Raw genomic sequence first — 22,467 nt, 5'->3', positions numbered from 1 at the left:
AAGAAAGGGTGGGAGCATTTTTTTGGCATTTGTCCCCTCCTGCCCCAAACATTGACCTCTTGATTCCCAATTAAGGAGCTATATAGTCTGGTGTGGCAAATGAACTGGCAAGATGTGCAAGAGAGCTGCTTGTTGTGTTTTTTAAGGACATGTTGGCCTCTGCACATAAGACAAGCCAAAATGGGCTCAAGCCCAAATGGCCTCCCTCTCTGAAACTATTTGATTTGCGCACACACACACACACACACACACACACACAACCTGGTGCGACTAATCCAATCCAATTTCCGGACCCACATAGGCGCGGTGATTCATTGAGAAATCACGAGAGACAGACTACTGTGGAGCTGCTCTGCTCTGTGCTGCTGGTGGCTGTTCCTTCTGGTATTTGTAATATTCCAGTAAGGCACCATTTACGGCTGCGCGCTGTGGGCGCATCAGACGCGTCCGGAGCGGAGCGGCGGAGCGCGCTTCCTCTCAAGGGGAAAGAGAAAAAAACGGGGCTTATATATATTGACGTCAAATTGCATGTGTACACTTGCATGTGTGCTGGTATGACACCGGAGCTGCCACCACTTCTTCTTCTTCTTCTTCTTCTTCTTCTGGACCAAACCAAAATGTGCGCCGAAATCCTCAGCAGACAATTAACCCGAGATACCACCACCGCCGCTGGGGCTTTCCAATTAGCCAATAAGGTTATATTTAAAACTTTAATTGACGCTCTGCTTGTAGCAAACTCGGCTGTGAATTCCTGATATAGTAGTGAGGAGAGGAGAGGAAGGGATAGAGAGAGATAGAGAGATAAAGAGAGAGAGGAGAGAGAGAGAGGTTCTGCATCCCGCTGTTGACAGAGAGACCACTTGTGTGCCCGCCGTCACAACTGTGCCAAGAGACGGAGGAGTCTTTTTGAAAGCCACCGGAGCGGACCAGACCGGCATATCAATCAGCGTACCGGAGAAAGACTCCTCCATCGCGAGAAAAAGGATTGTCTTTTAAAAGGTGCGCGTCTGCGTGTGCGTGTGTGTGTGTGAGTGTGGTGGGAAGAGAGAAAGCGAGAGGAGAGATGGCACTTCTTCTTTTCCCGTTTGAAGAAGAAGGGAAGACGGCAACAGTCAGTGGCAAACAAATGTAGGAGGAAAAAAACAAAACACCAGTTCCCCTTCGTGTTGGTGCGCACCGCCGGAGAGACGCGCAGGACCCGCAGGATCATCGATTCGCACTTTGTGATCTTGCGCTGCTGCTGCTGCTGCTGCTGCGTATATATGTGACAAGAAGAGCAGAGAGGAAAACGGGTTGGATTATTAAGGGGTGCTTCTCCCTAAAAAAACGAAAAATAATTCAATCATGGACACCAGGATATTGTTTTTGCTTGTTTGTTCTGCGGCATTTTTCGCCGGGCTGCAGTGCGCCTCGCCAAGGAGCACGGCGGTGGCGGGGATGGAGCTCTCCTCCGCCGGCAGCAATAATAACAACAGCGGTGGTGGTGGTGGTGGTGGTGGAGGTGGTGGTGGTGGTAGCAGCGGGGAAACTGGAGGAGGCAAAAGGGACTTGAATCAAACCATCAACTCCAGGCTCAAGAGGAAAACCCTGGCTGTGGATTTCGCGGTCCCCTCTCTGTTGCGCTATTACCTGGCGGAGTTCATCCAGAGACCTCTGAACGGAGACTGCCCGACTTTTATTGGATGTTACACGGTGCGCGCAAACTTGAAAATGCACTGCATACCTCTGCAGAAAACCATCGCCACTTTTGCGGACTCCAGGTCCGACCTGATGAGGAACGCAACTGATGGACAACAGCAGCAGCCCTTCTTCTACAAGCGGCCGCTGTCCAAAGTTGTGAAACTGGGCTTGACCAAAGCCAGCAGGAAATCCAACCAAGTCGTGGTGGAAATCGGAGAGGATCTAGTGAGGACCGGGTGCGGGGGTTTGTCCGTGTACGAGGAGGCCCCGGTGCTCAGCCTGGAGATGGACCTCACAACTATTCTGGAGTGGTGGCTCGGAGCGGAGGGGGGCCGGCTCCGGGTCCGGCTCATGCCCGAGAAGAGAGCGCAGGTGCCCGGCATGGAGGACCGCTATACCGCGGCTATACGCGCTGCAGACCCGCGCCTCTTCCTTCAGATATCCTCCAGGGGTGAGTTCATCTTTTTTCTTTTTTACTCTCCCTCCCTCATCTCTCACTTCTTCTTCTTCTTCCCATGTTGATCACACACACACACACACACACGCACGCACGCACGCACACACACACACACACACGACTCAGCAAGGCCTGATTCATGTTGCTCTGTCACGGTTGCGATTTCGGGTTGCGCTGTGATTCATTTTGGATGTTGGATCCAGTGTGTCTAAAGATGCTGCGTCTGGCTTTTATGGTGAAATGAGCTGGTAAAGACATGTCAGCCACATGGAGGAAGACCTGCTATATGTGTAATGAGGCTGATGGGAAAAATGATGACAGAGGTGTGTGTGTGTGTGTGTGTGTGTAAGTGTCAAGGGAAAATACCACTAAAGGGAATCCATGCATTTAGGTCTGTTGCTGTGATCCAGGGGACTCTCCAGACTCCTGTTTCATTATTGATGCCCACAGCAGCAGCAACAGAGAGATGCACTGCATGTTGATTTAATTCCCAAACTCGCTTTTGATATATTTTTTCCAGTTGGGATCCATGTATGCAGCATCTTTTTAGAGGCTTCTATCGTTATCACTTCTGAAATGTTAATTATTATTTCATTTGGAGGGAAAAAGAGAGGCCTGATAAATAACATGCCAGTACATTGCATAAATGATATCCAAGTTGGAAAAAAAGGCTCCCAGCAGGGTTTTCGGTTTCTCCTTACCTTCTCGGTTCCCCCGAGCCACCCCGTTGCTGAAGGAGGGGTTGGAGATTTAGAAGAACAGGGCTTTCTTTTTTTTTGATTAGGCACAAATTAAGCCGTTATCTCGAAGAAAGCTTTAGCACTCAATACTCCGGGGTCCTTCCCTCGTTCTTCTGAGCATCGGCACAATCAGTGTAATTGCTTAATCACTTTGATGAGGGAGGCTGGCCCGGAAAAATGCAACCGAACCGATCAGACGAAAGCAAAAAGCACAGGCTGGTTTCGGCTGGAAGCTGATATTGTAGGGAGGAAAATCCTCTTGCAGCTGTGTGTGTGTGCATGTAGAAACTAGGGCTGTCAATCGATTAGAATGCTTAATCGCGATTAATCGCATGATTGTCTATAGTTAATCGCGATTAATCATGTAAATGTACCTTAAAAGGAGATTTGTCAAGTATTTAATACTCTTATCAACATGGGAGATGGCAAATATGCTGCTTTATGCAAACATATGTTTATATTTATTATTGGTAATCAATTAGCAGCACAAAACAATGACAAATATTGTTCAGAAACCCTCACAGGTACTGCATTTAACATAAAAAATATGCTCAAATCATAACATGGCAAACTGCAGCCCAACAGGCAACAACAGCTGTCAGTGTGCTGACTTGACTATGACTTGCCCCAAACTGCATGTGATTATCATATAGTGGGCATGCCTGTAAAGGGGAGACTAGTGGGTACCCATAGAACCCATTTTCATCACATATCTTGAGGTCAAAGGTCAAGGGACCCCTTTGAAAATGGCCATGCCAGTTTTTTTTTTGCCAAGATTTAGCACAAGTTTAGTCTCCCTTGCGACAAGCTCGTATGACATGGTTGGTACCAATGGACTCTTCATGTTTTGTAGTTTCATATGATGTTAGTATCTTCACTCCAGCTGTAAAACGGAGCCCGCTACAACCTAAAAAATCGCAAGTTGCGTTAATGTGTTTAAAGAAATTAGTGGCTTTAAAACAAATTTGAGCGTTAACTTTGACAGCCCTAGTAGAAACACATGCAAACTCAGGGAATGCCTGTAAGTTATTACATCTTTGTGTTTGTTACTATATTATGATTTTGGCTTCATTTGTTAATGATGAATAATAACACTGTTGGCGTTGTAACAATAGGTTTGTATTAAATGCATCAGTGCGTTTCAACAGTGACTGTTATTGCAAAGACGCACACACACACAAACATGGTTTATACACCTGAAAGCATGTTATCTGAGTGGACCACCCCTGCAGCTCCCAGCAGGCGTTCCAACAACACAGCTGGTAGTGTTTGCAGGTGGGCAGCCAGCTGGGGATGATGTCATTATCTTTTACAGTAGCTGCTTCTCATGAAGTGTCCTTTAGCAAAGCACTGAAGCCTAAAACGGTTCCAGTGGAGCTGCTCAGTGGCTAGTGACTGGTAGCGTCCAGCTGTGTAACTGTGGGACTGGGAAAAAAAACAGCATTTGTGCTCACTCAGCAGAACTACCATTCATAAACAAAGGTTTTGGAGTATAAAAAGCTTGGCCTGGGTTACGGCGAGACACCCCAGAGCAAAAACATTGATCGATGTAGAGATTTTGGGCTATTTTGCTTCCATAACATCATGTCTTGTTTCAGACTAGTGGAAAGAAAACATCCAAAATACACATTTAGTTGTTTATTTTACTACTTTGTCTATTTTGTAGATTTGTCTAAAATTCACCAAAAGTTAGTATTACATAATACCTCATTTACATATTTAAACATAGCATTTCAGAAAACTTGTAATACAAAAAATAATTGTCTTAATGTAAGTGATCAACTGGGGAGGTTTCATGGTGATATCTATTAGTTCATATTTTTTTTTTACCGTATTCACCTGTAGTGTCTTGCACAATGTAGGAAGTTTTACATTACATCTTCTCATACTCTGAGTCAGAAATCTCAACTTCGGTAGCACTTAACTTTCCAGTTTCACTCCTATCTACAGTATATTCTGAAGGTTTTCACAGAGGGGTTTATCCATATATCATTCATAGCCTGATTTATAACATTTTATTCCTAAAGACAAAAAGTAATTGTCTTATTGTAAGTAATCAACTGGGGAAGGTTCATGGTCATATTAATAAAATTTTGTACCCTGTTCACCTGTAGTGTCTTATGCAAAATGTATGGAAAATCACAATCCATATCAATAAAAGCTGTTTTCTCAAAATGAGTTCTTTCTCATAGTCTGAACCAGAAATCTCCTCTTCAGCAGTACTTCCATACACCAGACTTTCCAGTTTCATTCCTATCTATATTGTGAAGGTTTTTACCAAGGTGTTTGTTCATATATCATTCATAGCCTGATTTATACATCATAGAATGTTCTCATCCCAACTCGTAATATACTGACTGCTTTGTCAGACCCCTTGGCGTCACTTTTCGGTCGCAGTAAACACATGCTTAATATTGTGGATTAAACAAAAACACTCCTTTAGGTTCAGACAATAAAACCACTATAGCTAAGTTCAGGAAAAAAACAACATAGTTGGGCTTAAAACTTCGACATTTGTACACTGAAAATGACTGAACATTGTGAACACGGGACATGAACGAACAGCTGATTGTAAAGTGACGCAAGGGAAGTTTTGTGGTGATATCTATGAGGTAAAATTTGTACCCTATTCACCTGTAGTGTCTTCCGTTATGCACAGCTCCAAAGACTCGACTACACATATTGTGTTTCTGACTGTACTCCCGAGAAAAATTACATCATCTGTCGTTTTAGCAGAAATCTTTCCCGAAACATAACCAAGTTGTTATGTGCCCAAAACTAACCAAAGAGAGAGAGAAAAAAATACCCTCATCCACACACTGTTGTCTAGTTCTTGTTTTACTCTACAGGGATATATAATATGTCCACTGCAGCTCCCAGCAGGCATTCCAACCTACACAGCTGTCATGGAGATGGTCAGTTATGTATGGTATATGATATATATTTATATATATCACCAAGCAACAGCTCCAGCCCCTTGCAACTGTGTGAGTACATAAAATGGATGCATGGTTTAAATTGAGAAAAGACCAGTGGTGTAATGTATGTAAACCTACATCAGGTCACATGGGAAAATGTTTTTAGCAGTACTTTGACCAATATTTCAATGTCAGATTTGAATACACAAAGAACACCACTGGTAAGCTACAGAATGATATAAAATTAAAAAAAAATAAAATAATGGACCCACCCTTTAAAGGAGACATATCATGAAAAACTCACTTTTTCAGTGCTTGAGCTCATACATTTGGGTATCTGGAGTGCCTACCAACCGACAAACTGTGAAATAAGTTAGTTTACTGTGGGCTGTCTAGATCAGAAAACATGTGATTCAACAAGCCATGCAGATTTGACTCCCTTTCCTATGTCACTGCATGGCTCATTACAATATACCGCTCACAGCTTGAGAACTACCTCAAAGAGTATAGAAGCGAAGAGACGAAACTCTAATGTTTTTCAACCGCTGCTGCCGCCATTTTGGACTTAAAAGGCTTATAATGCTGTATTTATAATATTTTATTGTTCAACACAGGCCATTTTGGTAGAATATGACAATAGAATATACATTTTTTATTTTTATTTTTCTACGGCACTTTCTAGGCGGACGTTTTTACTGGCGTCCGGTAGACGCTTTCAGTCCAAAGTGACGGAAGTGTAGCTTTGCTGCTGGGTGCTGATGTTGCAATGGAACGAAAAATGTACTTAAATTTCTTAACTTATATGTTATTTGACTACCTTTGCTAAGGTGCACCTTATTTTTCTCGCAAGCCAGTCAGAGCAGTCTGGGCTTTTTTAGGAGGGGGCCTTAAAGAGACAGGCGCTAAAACGGAGCGTTTCAGACAGAGAGTGAATACAGGTATATTCAGACAGACCGTATGTGAAAAATAATGTGTTTTTCGAACATTAAAGCATGTAAATATGTTCTAGTAGAAACCCAAAATACAAGTATGAACCTGAAAATGAGCATGATATGTCCCCTTTAAGTTGTCAGTATCAATACATTTGTATTTTCTAGCTAGGGACTTTTTTGAAGATTTTGCCTCCTTTTATTGGATGTTCAGAAAGGAAAAAAATGACCGTTGTTGTGGGTAACAGACAGACAGAAATCTACACACTGCAGGTGGACTCCACTGACTCCATAAGCCTCACACCGTATTCCCACATTAGATTACCCTGCCGCATGTTTGCAGAGTCGCACTTATTACCATAAGCGGTTATTACATTATGAGTTTTCTACAAGGCACAACTGTGTTTACACACTGTTGATACACAAGCCCCCAACACCTCACACACACACACACACACACACACATTTATCTGCCGTCCCTGCACTCTTTCCCCGTCCTATAATACATACTCCCTTCTGCCAGTGTCACACACTCCCTCCTCCGTATAAAATGACTCAACTCAAGGCTCCAGTGTGTATTGTCTCGCTCTATCAGCTTTTTTTTCCACCCATGATTGGCCACTGTTTGGCATTTTTCTGTGTAATATGCGTGCTACACTTGTTTTTCCAGCCTCCGGTAAGATGCCGACTATTAGCATGGAATAAATACCAGCCGTGGCACCCGGAATAATTTGACGATCAAGCAAACGTGCCTACGGGAATCAAGGCATTAAACTCTGCACAGTACATTTATACTTCATGGCCCTATGGGCCCTATGGGGGGAGATCATTAATGAGAAATGCTGCTATGAGTTATAGTGTAGGAGAGGGGGAAAACAGTGCTGGGCAGGTGTGATAAAGACTTGACCTCTACTTTATTAACCTCTGTTATGTTCACCAAGCGCTGCCATAAATAGGTTGCAAGAGAATCATTAAATGATCTCAGCATTAGGAGCTGCAGGAAGTGGGGACCCCTGCTTCATTAACCTGCGCATACCTGCCGCCGAGCTCTTTAAGATGCTCGTGTTCCTCGGCGCGCCATTAGCAAATAGTGTCTCCATAAACGGGACGTGATTGGCGCCCTGAAGTAAAAGGCCGCTAGCATCACGCTCGAGAGGAGCAACTGTGTACGGTTCGGGCTCGTCTCCCCGTGTTTGCCCCTCAGCTCTGCGCCCGAATGCAAACACACAACTCTCGTGGTTTTTCTATTGAGCGTCCCCAGTCTGCCGTCACCTTTGAGAGGCTTATAAAACAGAATCCCACTGCGCGGATACTTTAGCTGTCGGGCAAATATTGCAATTCCTTCAGAATCATAAAGAAAGTCAACAGCAAATTTATAAAGTTAGATTACACGCTTGCTACTTTGTTTACCCTGCGTGGCTTGTGGCCCTTTTTGGAAGAGGTTTCTCCTTGAAAGATGAATACACTTTTAGTTTTTTCTCAAATGCTTTTTCCCTTTTCTCCTGATAAAGCAGCTGGCACATTAGCCTCCAGAGTAGTTATCATTGTGTTAGTGAAAGGGTTTGAAAGGGTGAGGGTTGCCTTGTTTATTTAAACCAAATTATTAGAGAACAGTTTACTTTGCTGCTTATTTGTATTTAGTTATTTAAATGGGACATAATGAAAAACAAACTCTCTCTTAAAACCTTTGCTACTACACTGAATTTCTATCTCGCTCTTATTAGTTGTTGCTGAACATTGTAGGCTAGATATTAAACTCAGAACAGTAGTTTGGAGGAATGTTTCTTTGGACCTTAAAGCTGCATTAATTGATATTTGTGGACACTTGTGGGCAGCAGAACAACCTAAAAATTTGCTAGCAAACATTTGCCTGTTACAAATCCAGCAGGCATGAAGCATTATTCATTTGGAGTTGTGCCTCCCATCATCTGGCGGATGTACTGTAAGTCCAATATTCACTCTCATTTAGCTCTGTTTTGGTCTCCACACACCCCTGAGGGAAATATCTGTATTTTTAGCTGCGAAACGCTCCACCAGCTAGTTGCTAATGTGCGTTTCCTGTTCGGTGTTGGGCAGGTAGCTTACCTGCTACAACTTGAAACAAGGTTAAAGGCGACATATCATGAAAAACTCACTTTTTCAGTGCTTGTGCTCATACATTTGGGTATCTGGAGTGCCTTCCGACCCACAAACAAAGACAACCCAGTCAGTTTTTTGAGGGCCGATAGATCAGAAAATGTGATATAACAAGCCATTCAGATTTGGCTCCCCTTCCTATGTCACATGCAGGCTCATTACCGCCCACGACTTGAGGACTACCTCTGCAAAGGTGCTTCATATTTTTCTCGTAAGCCAATCAGAGCAGACTGGGCTTTTTCAGGAGCGGGCCTTAAAGAGACAGGCACTAAAATGGAGCGTTTCAGACAGAGGTATATTACGACAGACCGTATGAGAACATTAAAGCATGTAAACATGTTCTAGTAGAAAACCAAAATACAAGTAAGAACCTGAAAATGAACATGATATGTCCCCTTTAATGTTCACACTTGAAACTTGAAAACAAGAACACAAAGATGGACAAGTTATTTCATCATTACTTTTTAAATAATTAATATTATTTGAATTACTTAGGTGTATTTTTAACTTTAGCCAATCCTGATGGACTAGTTTTTGCTGTAATACATTTTTGTGTTCATGCCAGTGAAAATCAGGTACCAAATCTGAAATGCACCCAATGGCAGTCAGACCTGATCATAATTACAGTTGAAATGATTAGTCAATTAATCGATTAGTCAAAAAAACGATTTTGATAATCAATAAATTGTTTAAGCCAGTATGCCGAACAATTTCCAGCTTCTAAAATGTGAATATTTGTGGTTCGTCTTTGTTGTATGCGATAGTAAACTGAGTATCTGAGTGTCGGTCAGGCGAAATAGGACATTAGAAAACCCTGCCTTGGGCTTTAGGATATATATCGGCGGCAGTGAATCATTTCTGACATTTTATAGACCCAAAAGATCACTTGATTAACCAAAAATGAATCAGGAGATTAATCAATGATGATAATAATCTTTAGTTGCAGCCCTAGTTAGATGTTGTTGGCTGACTTGGATCACATCCATCGTGGCATCCATCTCCATCGTACTGCTTAAAAACCATCTTCAATCTAATCTTCAGTCCTCCTGCTGTACCACACAACAGCTGTTGACAAGCTATCACACGGTCAGTCCTGAGACGCATGGCAATACAGGACTCAATTACACTGATTTGGAGTGGACCTATGAAAACCTCTAATTAGAATGTCGGGTTGCAACTAATGATTATTTTCGTTCTAGAGTAGTCTGTACATTAATTTATGGAATTATTGATTAATCATTTAGTGTAAAAAACAAATGTTGAAAACATCCATCAAAAGCTCACAGAGCCCAAGGAGACGTCTTTAAATTGCTTCTTTTTTTTTCTGACCAAAAGTCAAAAATTCTAAATTTGAAATGACATAAAGCAGCAAAATAAATCCACACATTGGAGAGCTGAAACCAGCAAAGTTTTGCTACATAAATGACAAACGATGAGGTATCATCGTGTACAGAGCATGTGTGTATGGGTATATGCATATGTATACATCTTTTTGTGTATGCATGTATGTATTAACACATTTATGTATATGTATTTGTTTTTATCACCTTGTTTTACCACTTTACTATTTTATTATTATTGATATATTCTGTTTTAACAGTTACCATAATACTTAATTTCTGCATTTATTGTCTTGTGAGGCACTTTATAATATATTTTTTGAAATGTGCTATATAAATAGATTTATTATTAATATTATTATTATCAAATAATGATTGTTTTAGTGCCATTCGAATGTCAGTCCAGACTATGATTTGATTTCTTTGCATTTTGGCACGCTAAACTTTCCACACTTTTATCTTAGTGTCATTTGTGAATTCAGATTTTCTCACTTCTTGAACCAAGAGGGAATAGTTCAGGCTTTTTTTATTTATTTTTGTGGTAAAGTTGGAGTGGTATCTTCACAGAGTGAGTGTGAGCACTTTGTTTGGAACACAGCTTAAATGTAACTCAGTGACGCGGTGCACCTGTTGACCTTTAATTCAGTCCATCCAGGTGGAAGGCTGCAGAGCCACCGGAAAAGTGACACGACATTGCGAATGAGTGCGCGGACTCGTGGTAATCAATGAGACTCCTGACATTTAAAGCTTGTATCAATCAGCTGCTAATGGGAAAATCAATAGGGAGTCAGAATGACATGCCACTTTATTATTTATGCCTTTCTATGATCAATTCACTCAAGGAGTCGGTGGCGTGTCGCGACACCCCGGCGGACCCTGGACCCCCGGCCTGATCGATACTGCAAGTTGCGGCGAGCATGATCAAGTGCGTGTGTCTCGGCGTTAGCCGCTAACTGGGCGTGACCCCATGACAGAGCGGCTGTAGACGCGACGTCGAGGTGAGAGAGAGCGAGGAACTGGAAATGAAAAGAAGAACCTGCTCTGCCTTTAGGCTTTGTCAGTCTGTGGTAACTAAGTAGTCGTGTAGCAGTGGTGTGTGTCAGGTCTTTCATTGGAAGTCGTCCATTCATTCCTCTTTACAAATGGGAATAATGAGACTTTTACAGCATGTGCAATATAAACACCTTGAAGCATTGCTCAGAAATCAGTGCTGCTTGACTGAGCTAACCGAGCGCAGTGCAATGATATCATCACCGCCCTGCACAGCCACTGTATGCAGTGCTCACATGCACTGTAGGCCCCTCATGAAGCATTGCAACTGTATAGCACTCTCTATTCGGATGGTTCAGAAAAACAGCAGTTCTCAGTGTCGCCACATCGGAAATTTAATGAGCTGCCCCCTGAACCTGCTCAAATTCATTCATGACAGTCACATTCAACGGGGCCGCTGTCAGCGTAACGAGACGGCTGATTCTTCTTGACTTAAAGGGAATGAAGAAATCATTTATTTGGCTGCCTGAGCCAGTGAAAAATTGTACGGGCCTGTGCACCGGCCCTCGCATTAGCTGGCACCATCTCAAGAGCTTGGGGGAAGCGCAACTGTTGCCCAAAAAGACAAGCTGTTAGCATTCTGCAGCCGGTCCATACTCCAAAAAAATAAAATATGAGATGCCTGCCAGATTGGGAGCTCTACAGATAAACACCCCGACAATGTAAACAGCAGCTAAAGCCGTTTGCGATATTAATCACCCTCATTGTAGTTAATGCCCGTGTCACTGTTTTGTAAATTAGCAGGAGTCAAGGTGACTTTGGTTGTGATTTTTCTTCTTTTTTCCCCCACTTCTTATTCAGCACTGTCTTCCTTCCCCCTGATGTTTTAGTTATTTATGCCACTTTTTCGTTCCTTCAAAAAACCCGCAAGCTGCCTGTTTGATTAATGGCGATGCTTATAAGAGGCCGCGGCGGCAGGAGTTTAGCTCAGAGCTAGGTGCGGAGAGGAATGCATACTGTACAGGAACTGAATGTGAAGCTCACACCCTGAGATGCTCCACTTCCATAATGAGAGAGATAAATAATGTGCATAAATGAGTGGTCATACTTTTTTTTCTGGAAGTTGAGCACACTGTACACTGTGTGGATAGCTATTTTTGTATGTGTTTGCCAATTTAAATGCCATGGTGCCACACAGGCCCAATTTAGCTCCTTTGTTTGCCTTTGTAAGCAAGCACCTAGTATAATAAAGGGCCGGTGTGTTGCATTTTTGGGGATCTGTTGGCAGAAATGGAATATAATATTAACAAGTATGTTTTCTTCAGTGTATAAATAACAATTGTGTTTTCGTTATCTTAGAATGAGCCGTTTATATCTACTGAGTGAGCGGGTCCTCTAAACGGAGCCAGCCAGCATGTCTCTACAGTAGCTCGGAACTTACAAACCAAACACCGGCTCTAGAGAGGGCCATTCCCATTTTCATGTTTTCGCATCGGCCACCGAAGTTCTCCTACACGCACATGGGTGAAGTTTCAGTTGGGTGCAATCTGCAACCTCACCACTAGATGCCGCCAAATCCTACACACTGCACCTTTAACCCTCTGAGACCCACAATAGACCCGTTTTTGTCTTTTTTAGGGGGGGCTCAGAGGGTCTTTAGGGGGAGATAGCAGGTCTAGAGTAGATGTCACAGAAGTGGTGTACATCAACTGAAAGAATACCATTTGTTTCACAGATTTGGTGCTAAATTTAACAATTTTTCACCACTTGAGAATTAATAAAAATGATCAATAATCCCTCCATAATACAACATTAAGACACCAAGACCTTGAGGAACACCATAGAAAACAGCATGCTGTGATTTGGTATCAAAAACTGTTGACATTTGGAGATCTCTACATGAATTGCATTTTTCAGCAATTGGATGGCAATCACTTCTGTTTCTGGAAACTGCTCAGTAACCCCTTATTGTCAATATACCTAGGCAAGCCATCCATCCTCTAAATTCCCTAGGTCTGTAGTTTGTGTCTGTAAAATTTCATGAGGCTGTGATTATCCTAGAGGTCACCACAGGTCATTTTATACAGTGAGGTCAAGTTTCAAAAAATGGTCTCACTACAATGAAATGGCTACTATGGGGAATAACATCATCACACATGAATACAACTGGGCTCATTGGATCCACAGGAGTCTCAGCTTTACAGTGATACCCAATTTATGTAATTCCAAGACTGTTTAGGGACCCCAGTATGCAGAAAAATTCAAATACACCATATTTAGAATAGGTGAAAATAAAATTTTTACTGCATTAAAAAATCTGCATGTTTTTGCCCCAAACTGCATGTGATTATCATAAAGTGGGCATGCCTGTAAAGGGGAGAGTTGTGGGTACCCATAGAACCCATTTTCATTCACATATCTTGAAGTCCTTTCAAAATGGCCATGCCAGTTTTTCCTCGCCAAAATTTAGCTTAACTTAAGAGCGTTATTTAGCCTCCTTCCCTACAAGCTATAGCGTAACCTGGCTGTCACCAATGGATTCCTTAGTTTCATGTGATATCTGTAGCTTCTCTCTGGCTCTAAAACTGAACCTACAGCCTCTGAAAGACAGTAAAGTCAGTCGGAATCGCAGGGTCTCAGGGGGTTAAATAAATGAATATACAAGGCGTAAATTTTAGCCCTGTGAATGCATATAAGGGGACCTGAAGATTTGACACACTTGTAGTAAGATATCCTGCACACCACAAATCACAGCTTAACTCCCTGGCAGAGTCTAAATATAAATAAATCAACCAATTGCAAATGTGAAAGAGCCATTGTATTGGATTGCATTAAACAGAAGTTGCACAGGATATTATGTCCACCCACGTATGTATTTGGTATTATACAACGTTTAGGGTAAATACATAATTTGCAAATGCAATTATTGCACAATGAATTTAAAATCATTTGTTCCCCTTGCACAGCTCAGTTTTTTTTTACTTCTCAGTCACCTTTCGAGCGTAGAAATAACCAAACTCATTACCATGTTTGGTAATTGACATTGATATTCACTGCCTGTATAGCTGTGTATGCTTTATACAAGAAACAGCAATGAAATATACAATATGATATAAGGAAAAGAGGATGTCTGATCCACTGTCACCCCACATATGAGCCATCTTTTGACTTTAACTGATCTTTCGTTTATATTTGTATGTATTCCAAAGACAAATATCTGATGCTCTTCTCTAAATGAGGTCTCTCTGTAGCCATCTGTGTTTCCTGCTGCTTGTGTGCTCTCTCCCCGCACTCGCTTCCTGTCAGCGAGTAACTTGGAGGGAATGAGGAAGAGGAGGGAGGAAAGTGAACGAGAGCCGTAGGTCTCAAATAGACTCATCTTCTAAAGTTGTATCTGAATTTAAATTTGCATAACATAAGGCTCGGCAAATGTACTAACTGAGTAAACAGAGAATATGTGAAGCTATGGGCATATGTAGGCCGTAAATCTCTTTGACATTAAAACCTTTATATGCAAAGAATTTCTATATTGTTCTTAGTGGTTGTTGCTGAACAGTGTAGGTTAGATATTGAACTTAGAACAGTAGTTTGGAGGAATCTTTCTTTGGACCTTAAAGCTGCATTAAATTATATTTTTAGACATTTGCCGGCAGCAGAACAAGCTATTAAAACTTGGTAGCAAACATTTGCCTGTTACAAATCCAGCAGGTATGAAGCATTATTCATTTGGAGTTGTGTCTCCTGTCATACGGCGAATGTAAGTCCAATATTTACTTTCTTTTAGCTCTGTTTTTGGTCTCCACACATCCCTAAGGGGAAATATCTGGGTCCTTAGCTGCTAAATGCTCCACCAGCTGGCTGCTAATATGTGTTTCCTGTTCGTTGCTGGGGAGGTAGCTACCTGCTACAACTTGAAACAAGATTAAAAGGGCCATATCATGAAAAACTCACTTTTTCATATACCACCCCAAAAATTTGAGAACTATCTTTGCAAAGGTGCGCCATGTTTTTCTCGCCAACCAATCAGAGCAGACTGGGCTTTTTCGAAAGGGGGGCTTAAAGAGGCAGGCACTAAAACGGAGCGTTACAGACGGAGATTGAATACAGGTATATTATGAAAGACCATATGAGAAAAATAATGTGTTTTTTGAACATTAAAGCATGTAAACATGTTCTAGTAGAAACCCAAAATTCAAGTATGAACCTGAAAATGAGCATGATACGTCCCTTTTTAAGGTAATAACAAAGTAAAGTCTGTGGGCCAGAAAACCAAAACAGTGATCCAAAACTAAAAGGCTCCATAGAGCTTGATGAGGAACTGCAGAGTTGGATGGTAACTCTTTCTAGGTTCATCACTATAAGTGACCCCTTTCACAATTTAATGGAGTATGATATAAAAATATGGATTAGTGCAGCTTTAATGAGCGTGGTATTAAAACTATACATCAATATAGAATAGAGTGTTGCTTGTCCTCAGAGGTCCTGGAGGAAGACTTTTCAAGCTTCTTATTTAATTTCTCACAATATTCGGACAAGATGGCAGCACAAAGCAAAGGAGGAGGAATAAAGAAGGAAGCATTTTAAGGACAGTGTAACACACCCCTTGTCTTTCCAGTCCAGTGAAGCACCACCACTACGCTTTTTCCCCGTTGTCAGGCTGTTCTTGGTTTTTCACACATCTTAAGCCAAACTCACATATGAGCCAAATCAAACCAGTCCCTGTGACGCTATATAGCCACTGAGCATGAAGCATCAGACGGGAACGCAGAGAGTCATGAAGAACGTTCACCTGGAGTTAAAAAGACATTAATGGATGTGGCGCGGTCGCCATACACACACAAAGCCCGGCTGCCTTAGAGGAGCAGTCTGAGTGCTCTCAGGCCACATCCCCAGCTCCCTTTATGATCTGTAATGGGATTGTTGAGGAGCGCCAGCAGCATCCTCATCACAGGACAAAACTCACTTAATGGGATATGATTCGCCACGAAAGGGCGAGGAAGAGCAGCTTCTCACTGGAACCCACTTATCCCTTGAAACCTCCACACACCCCCACCACCGTCCATTCACCTAGTGGACGCTGGCGTGTCCATTCAGTATCACCCTTAACCATTCCTGTGGCGTGGCTGGATGTCTCTCTGTGTGTGTGTGTTGTGGAGGCGGAGATGAAGAGACAGAGCAGCAGTGCCATGGGAGGCGCTGTTTGTGGCTTATCGGAGCTCGAGCCCCCAGCACGCTCAGTGGCCTCGACAGGCTCAAGGGGGATGGAGGCACAACTTGTTCGGCTGCTGAGATGGCTGGAAGTGAATCCCGAGCGTCGCCGCCGCTGTTTTGAACTCACCAATGCCTCGAGACGGCTTATCTTCTCAGCTGGAGCACAGAGGAAAGCACTGAAGAAAAGTTTGATGAAGTCTTGACTTCGACTCTGTCAGTTTTGTAGCTCGGCTTTGCTTGGGGAGATTCAGTCTGGCTTTGTTAAGCAACAGTCGCTCATACCAGCTGAGGCAAGAATAAAGAAGTTTAAGTTTTTGTTTTTAAAAAAAGGGATGGATAAAGCCCCCTGAAAAACAGTTAATTTTCTTGTCATAAGGAGTATTGCTTGTAAAAATTGTTGTGTTATGTCCTCTGGAGCTCTGGTTGAGCTTTGTCTGAGAAAATAACCCGTATAATGTCAATGGTTGCATGTAGCATTCAGTGTTTTTTGGAGCTTTAGGGGCTAAAAGTCAGGATATGTGAGCATCTGCTGCATCAGTTTTGGACATTCATGTTTTAATCTGTCTCTAACAAGTCCCCTGACTTTATGGAAGTGCAATACTTTATCAATAAACTTTTAATGGTTTTAATTAAAATAACATATTCATCATTTGAGAAACTAGAAAGCGGCGGAGGCTCTGCATGGATACGACCTGCAACCTCACATTTTAAATCCAAAGTGGTAAAAAAAAATACACATACAGTAAAGTATGGAAACACTTTGGATTTCACACATTGTCAGGAAAAGCAGAACTAGTCATCACGGTTAAAGCTGCATGCTAACTCTGTCATGGACAGGAAACGTTATCGTATTGCGATAACGTACAGTCAAGCCGGCCGCCACTCTCATCTCCGAGGTCAAATCGGCCGACGCTACAACTGTAGAGCACCCATATATTGACATTTATGTTAAATGCATTCAAACGGCCTCGATGGAGCTGACCATGGATGGATGAAGAGAACAGAGCTGACGGGAGAGCTAGCAACGGACTTAGAGAAGTTAGAGGAAGTATACACGTGTGCCTACATCTGGTTTTCAAAATAAGGTGTTAACAAAGGGAACTGTATATACAAAATACATATATGGAAATAAGATTGATTGGATTATATTCACCAGAAGTATAAAACATTATACGTCCCTTATAAATTAAAAAGAAAATACCATTAATTTGTGAGAGAAACGTCTAGATATCTCTGACAACATACATGCTGAAGATCAAACATTTTTATTTTATTTAATGCCCAGAAGCAGGCTCTTCTTCTGGACTTCACTTTTCTATTCCTGCTTCGATAAGTAGTAGAACAAGATGTGCTACTTCTGCAAATATATCAGATTTGAATCAATTCATTGTCAGCCACAGTCTGTCTTCAGCCCTGACAATTTAGATCAATCTGATCAATTATGTGACTTTTTATATTGCCTTGTGTTCATTTGATATATTTTTTTTAATGCATCCATATCTTATGTAAAGCTCTTTGAATATCTTGTTGAAAGGTACTATACAAATAAACTCGCCTTGCCTACTTCTCTTGCCTTGGACATTCAAGGACCTTTACAAGGGTTGTTTTAATCTACTGCTCCATTTGCTTCTATATTGCTTGTCAGGGGGCTTTTGTTACTGTATCCAAGGGGACCGTGACCTTCACACAAATCATGGTGTAGCCAGTGTTAACAGATACAGTGTGTCCATTCATCCCCAGCATGTTCTAAGTTCATAACCAGTGCTCAAAGTGGGCCGGTAGTACCGGCACTTATACATTTTTCTCTTTGGAGTACCGTGACTTTTTCTTAATTTATCAATACAATGTTCACATCCTCATTTAATCACACTTTTTTTTATCTGCACAAAATGTATCTTAAAGGGAGATTTGTCAAGTATTTAATACTCTTATCAACATGGGAGTGGATAAATATGCTTGCTTTATGCAAATATATGTATATATTTATTACTGGAAATCAATTAACAACACAAAACAATGACAGATATTGTCCATAAATCCTCACAGGTACTGCATTTAGCATAAAAATATGCTCAAATCATAACATGTCAAACTGCAGCCCAACAGGCAACAACAGCTGTCAGTGTGCTGACTTGACTATGACTTGCCCCAAACTGCATGTGATTATCATAAAGTGGGCATGTCTGTAAAGGGGAGACTCGTGGGTACCCATAGAACCAATTTCATGCACATATCTTGAGGTCAGAGGTCAAGGGACCCCTTTGAATATGGCCATGCCAGTTTTTCCTCACCAAAATTTAGCGCAAGTTTGGAATGTTATTTAGCCTACTTCCTGACAAGGTAGTATGACGGTTTCGACCAATGGATACCTTATGTATTTTCTAGTTTCATATGATACCGGTATCTCCACTATAGCTTCGAAATTGAGCCTGGTACAACCTCCGGGAGATCAATTGCGTTGAAGAAATGAGTGGCGTTAAAACGAATATGCGTTTGAACAAATATAATTAATGAAACATTATTTAAAAGTTTTCTGAATCTGCTCTTTTAGGGCAAACATTTCCAGAAGAATTAAATGTTCAGACGAAGGCTGTGATATGTGTAAATAATAATATAATCATTTAAAAAATCTTCACATTTTCTTGGCGGAGGAGCCCCAAACCCAATATCTTCTTGTACCTTTTATTCACTATCAAACGGTCTATCCTGCTGCATAATATGTAGGAGCATCCTGACTGAGACACTGCTTCTAAAACCTGAATGATACCCTACTAAAGGCTACAAATAACACAGAAAAGCACTTTAACTATTAACACTAAACACACAAGCTTAACCCTATAATGTTTCATTTAGAATATTATTGGAGTATTATAGGCCTACTATAGCAGATGCATAGCCCAAGAATAATAACAGCAAAACAATCACAGCTGATTATGACTGACACAGTATAACATGCTTAAAGAAATAATGAATAAATAGGAATAAGTCGCAAAGAGATTACTGATACCGGCTGATACACACACTAACGTGAATAAGAGAGTACTGGCACTTGTATCTTTCTCCACTTCAGGGGTTGTAAATGGTGGACTTTCACAATTTGAGCTGAGATATTGAACCGACACTGAGCTTTGCAGTGTGTTTTCCCCTTTGTGTGTGAGAGTTGAAAGGTCTGGCACGTATCCCATCTCTCTTGTCTTCAGACATCAGCATTTCAACTGTGTTTGTTTGCTTTTTTTTGTTTGTGCATCTGCACAAGCTGCATACAGCATGTGTGTGTGCGACACGAATGTGAATGTGAGACGGGACCTTGTGCTCATGTGTGTCAAAGTGTGTGTTCATGTCCATGCTTGTGTATGTCTGTGTGTGTTCAATCATGTGCGCATGTCCACTAGGGAGCACTGGGGTGCTTTCAGGCAACACAGAGCCTCCTCCTCCTCCTCCTCTGTGTGATCTTGCTGGAACAGTCAGCTGGAGCCAGCAGCTAGCAGCCACATCAGCAGTGCAACATGGGAAAAAAAATAAATAAAAAAATCAGCACCTCCGATTTTTTTTTTTTGCTCAGTGCCAGCTGGACGACATCGTGTTGACCTTGCCGTGCTTGCAGAGTCCATGAAATCAAGCCACGACACTGGCCTCCGCACCCTTAACTCCCAACACACACTTTCTCTTGCTACACACACACACACCTTTTTGTACTACTACTACTACTACAGCCTTGACCTTGGTGGTTGTTCTTGTGGCGCTAAATAGAAAAAGAGCACGGGGTCAAAACGAAGGCCGGGGCGAGAGGGAACGGTTCACACACTGGGTGGTGGTGCTGCTGTTGATTGCAGTGCAGAGTTTCATGCTTAGCATAAACGTGAAGGCTTTGCCGACCTGCAAACACTTTGGAAGATAAGACCCCTGTCTTCCTTGGAAGGCATTTGCCATGATGCAAGAAATCACTGTGTGTTGGACGCTGCCAAAGCTTTACAGCTGCAGAGGCTTTGCAAGGGAGGCTCATCAGCAGGGTGCCACAGTAAATCATGAGCAAAACTAGCGCTGGTTTGTCAGTCCAATTATGTCCGAAATGCCCCTTCTGTTGTGTGCCTTTTGGTTGTGTGCAGCTCTAAAGTAGACACAGACTAGCTGTGATTAGCCAGATGCTAAGCTTTTTAAGCTGCACACCAGTCAGTTAGGTAACATCTTGTATAACCCCCTCACCATTCCGCCCCCTTTTTTTAGAGGGGGATGATGGGGGTAGAAAAAAAGTCAACAGTATTTTCGTAATAGAAGTGGTGTACATCATCTGAAAGCTGGGAACCTGAAGATTAATTTGTGTGTGTCAAGTTGTTCTAGTCATTAATAAGACAGGAATTAATTAATTAATTAATTAAAATAAATTACAAATGTATAAGGGCTTAGAACATTATAATGGAAGTATATGATGGTCATTCCCATGCTCTATTATGTCTCATAAATTGTTGCAGACATTGTTGGGTTGATACCATTTGTTACACAGATTTGGTGCTTAATATAACCATTTTTCACCACTTGAGAATCGATAGAAATTATCAATATTCCCTCTAAAATACCACATTAAGACACCAATACCTTTTAGGAACATTATAGAAAAAGCCATGCTGTGATTTGGCATCAAAACGTTTGACATTTTGAGATTTCTGCAAGAATTGCATTTTTCGGTGATTGGATGGCGAGGTCTTCTGTTCTGGAAACTGCTCAGAAACCCCCTTATTGTTAATCTAGCTAGGAAAGCCATCCATCCTCTGAATGCTCTAGGTCTTTAGTTTGTGGTTGTAGAGTTTCATTAAGCTGTGATTATCCTAGAGGTCAACACAGGTCATTTTATACAGTGAGGTCAAGTTTAAAAAAAAATGGTCTCACTACAATGAAATGGCTGCTACGTTAAGAAAAATCATCACACATGAATACAATTGGGCTCATTGGATCCACAAGAGTCTCAGCTTTACAGTGATACCCAATTCATGTAATCCAAGACTGTTTAGGGACCCCAGTATTCAGAAATATTCAAACACACCATTTTAGAATAGGCAAAAATAACATATTTATACTGCATTCAGAAAACTGCATGTTTTTTGCCCCAAACTGCATGTGATTATCATAAAGTGGGCATGTCTGTAAAGGGGAGATTCGTGGGTACCAATAAAACCAACTTACATTCACATATTTTGAGGTCAGAGGTCAAGGGACCCCTTTGAAAATGGCCATGCCAGTTTTTCCTTTGCAAAATGTAGCAGAACTTTGTAGTGTTATTTAACTATCTTTTCGAGCTAGTATAACATGGTTGGTACCAATGGATTCTTTAGGTTTTGTAGTTTCATACCAGTATCTTCACTCTAGCTTGAAAACTCAGCAACGACCTCTGAAAGACAGAATAGCAGCCGGGCCCGCCGGGGGGCCGTCGCAGTGTTAAGGGGGTTTATAAGCAAATCAGAAAAAGGGTCAGATGTTTCAAGTTAGCCCCCCTTATTTCTTTTTCACAATCCTTTGAAGGAGGCTGTCGGAACGCTAACGTCAAATGCATCATGAAGCGATATCAGATACCCGTGGTGAGTGGGTGTCAGGGATAGTGAACGGGCCAATGTGTAATCTGACTGTGGTGACACAAGCACTTTGAGAAACATACGATTCAATCTTTTCATTCTCGCCTGGCGTTCCAAAGAAAAATCCTGACTCGACTGTCATGTACTCTTGGATCCGCGCTTCAAGTTTCCACGGGGGCAAAGCCGCTGACTGACAAGCATGAGAGGGGGCTTTATCTGTCACCTTACAGGCAGTTCATTATAAAAAAATGCTTGGCTACCGCTGCACTATCACGGGAAAAGATGGTGAATGCAGCTGCCTTTAGGTAAAAAAAAAAAATGAGACAGGGCTTGAGGGGAGATTATGTAAAGGTTACAAAGAACTTGGACACAGTTTCAGTTTTGTTTCTCCTCTATCGTTGTGAATTGCGGATCTTGTAAAACGTGATGGATCGAGCTCTGACATATATCTCAGAGGAATGAAATGGGACTCCAGAGATTTTGGCTTTGTACGAAGGCGTCT

At 41.8% G+C, this 22,467-nt stretch overlaps 1 protein-coding gene across 3 annotated transcripts in view; it reads left to right on the top strand.

Moving 5' to 3' along the window:
- Nucleotides 1-331: 331 nt before the first annotated feature.
- alk (ALK receptor tyrosine kinase) overlaps nt 332-22,467 on the top strand; it is a 484,391-nt gene continuing 462,255 nt past the window's right edge. For 2 of the 3 annotated variants that reach the window (XM_074661350.1, XM_074661348.1), the window contains exon 1: nt 332-2,131. In XM_074661350.1, coding sequence (XP_074517451.1) covers nt 1,345-2,131 — 787 coding nt within the window. In that variant the 5' untranslated portion in view covers nt 332-1,344. The remainder of the gene's footprint in view (nt 2,132-22,467) is intronic. The other variant, XM_074661351.1, reaches the window with a different exon arrangement.

Source organism: Sebastes fasciatus, chromosome 15 (assembly GCF_043250625.1).
Source record: "Sebastes fasciatus isolate fSebFas1 chromosome 15, fSebFas1.pri, whole genome shotgun sequence".
Taxonomy (NCBI): Eukaryota; Metazoa; Chordata; class Actinopteri; order Perciformes; family Sebastidae; genus Sebastes; species Sebastes fasciatus.
This window is presented reverse-complemented; position numbering and strand designations above follow the sequence as displayed.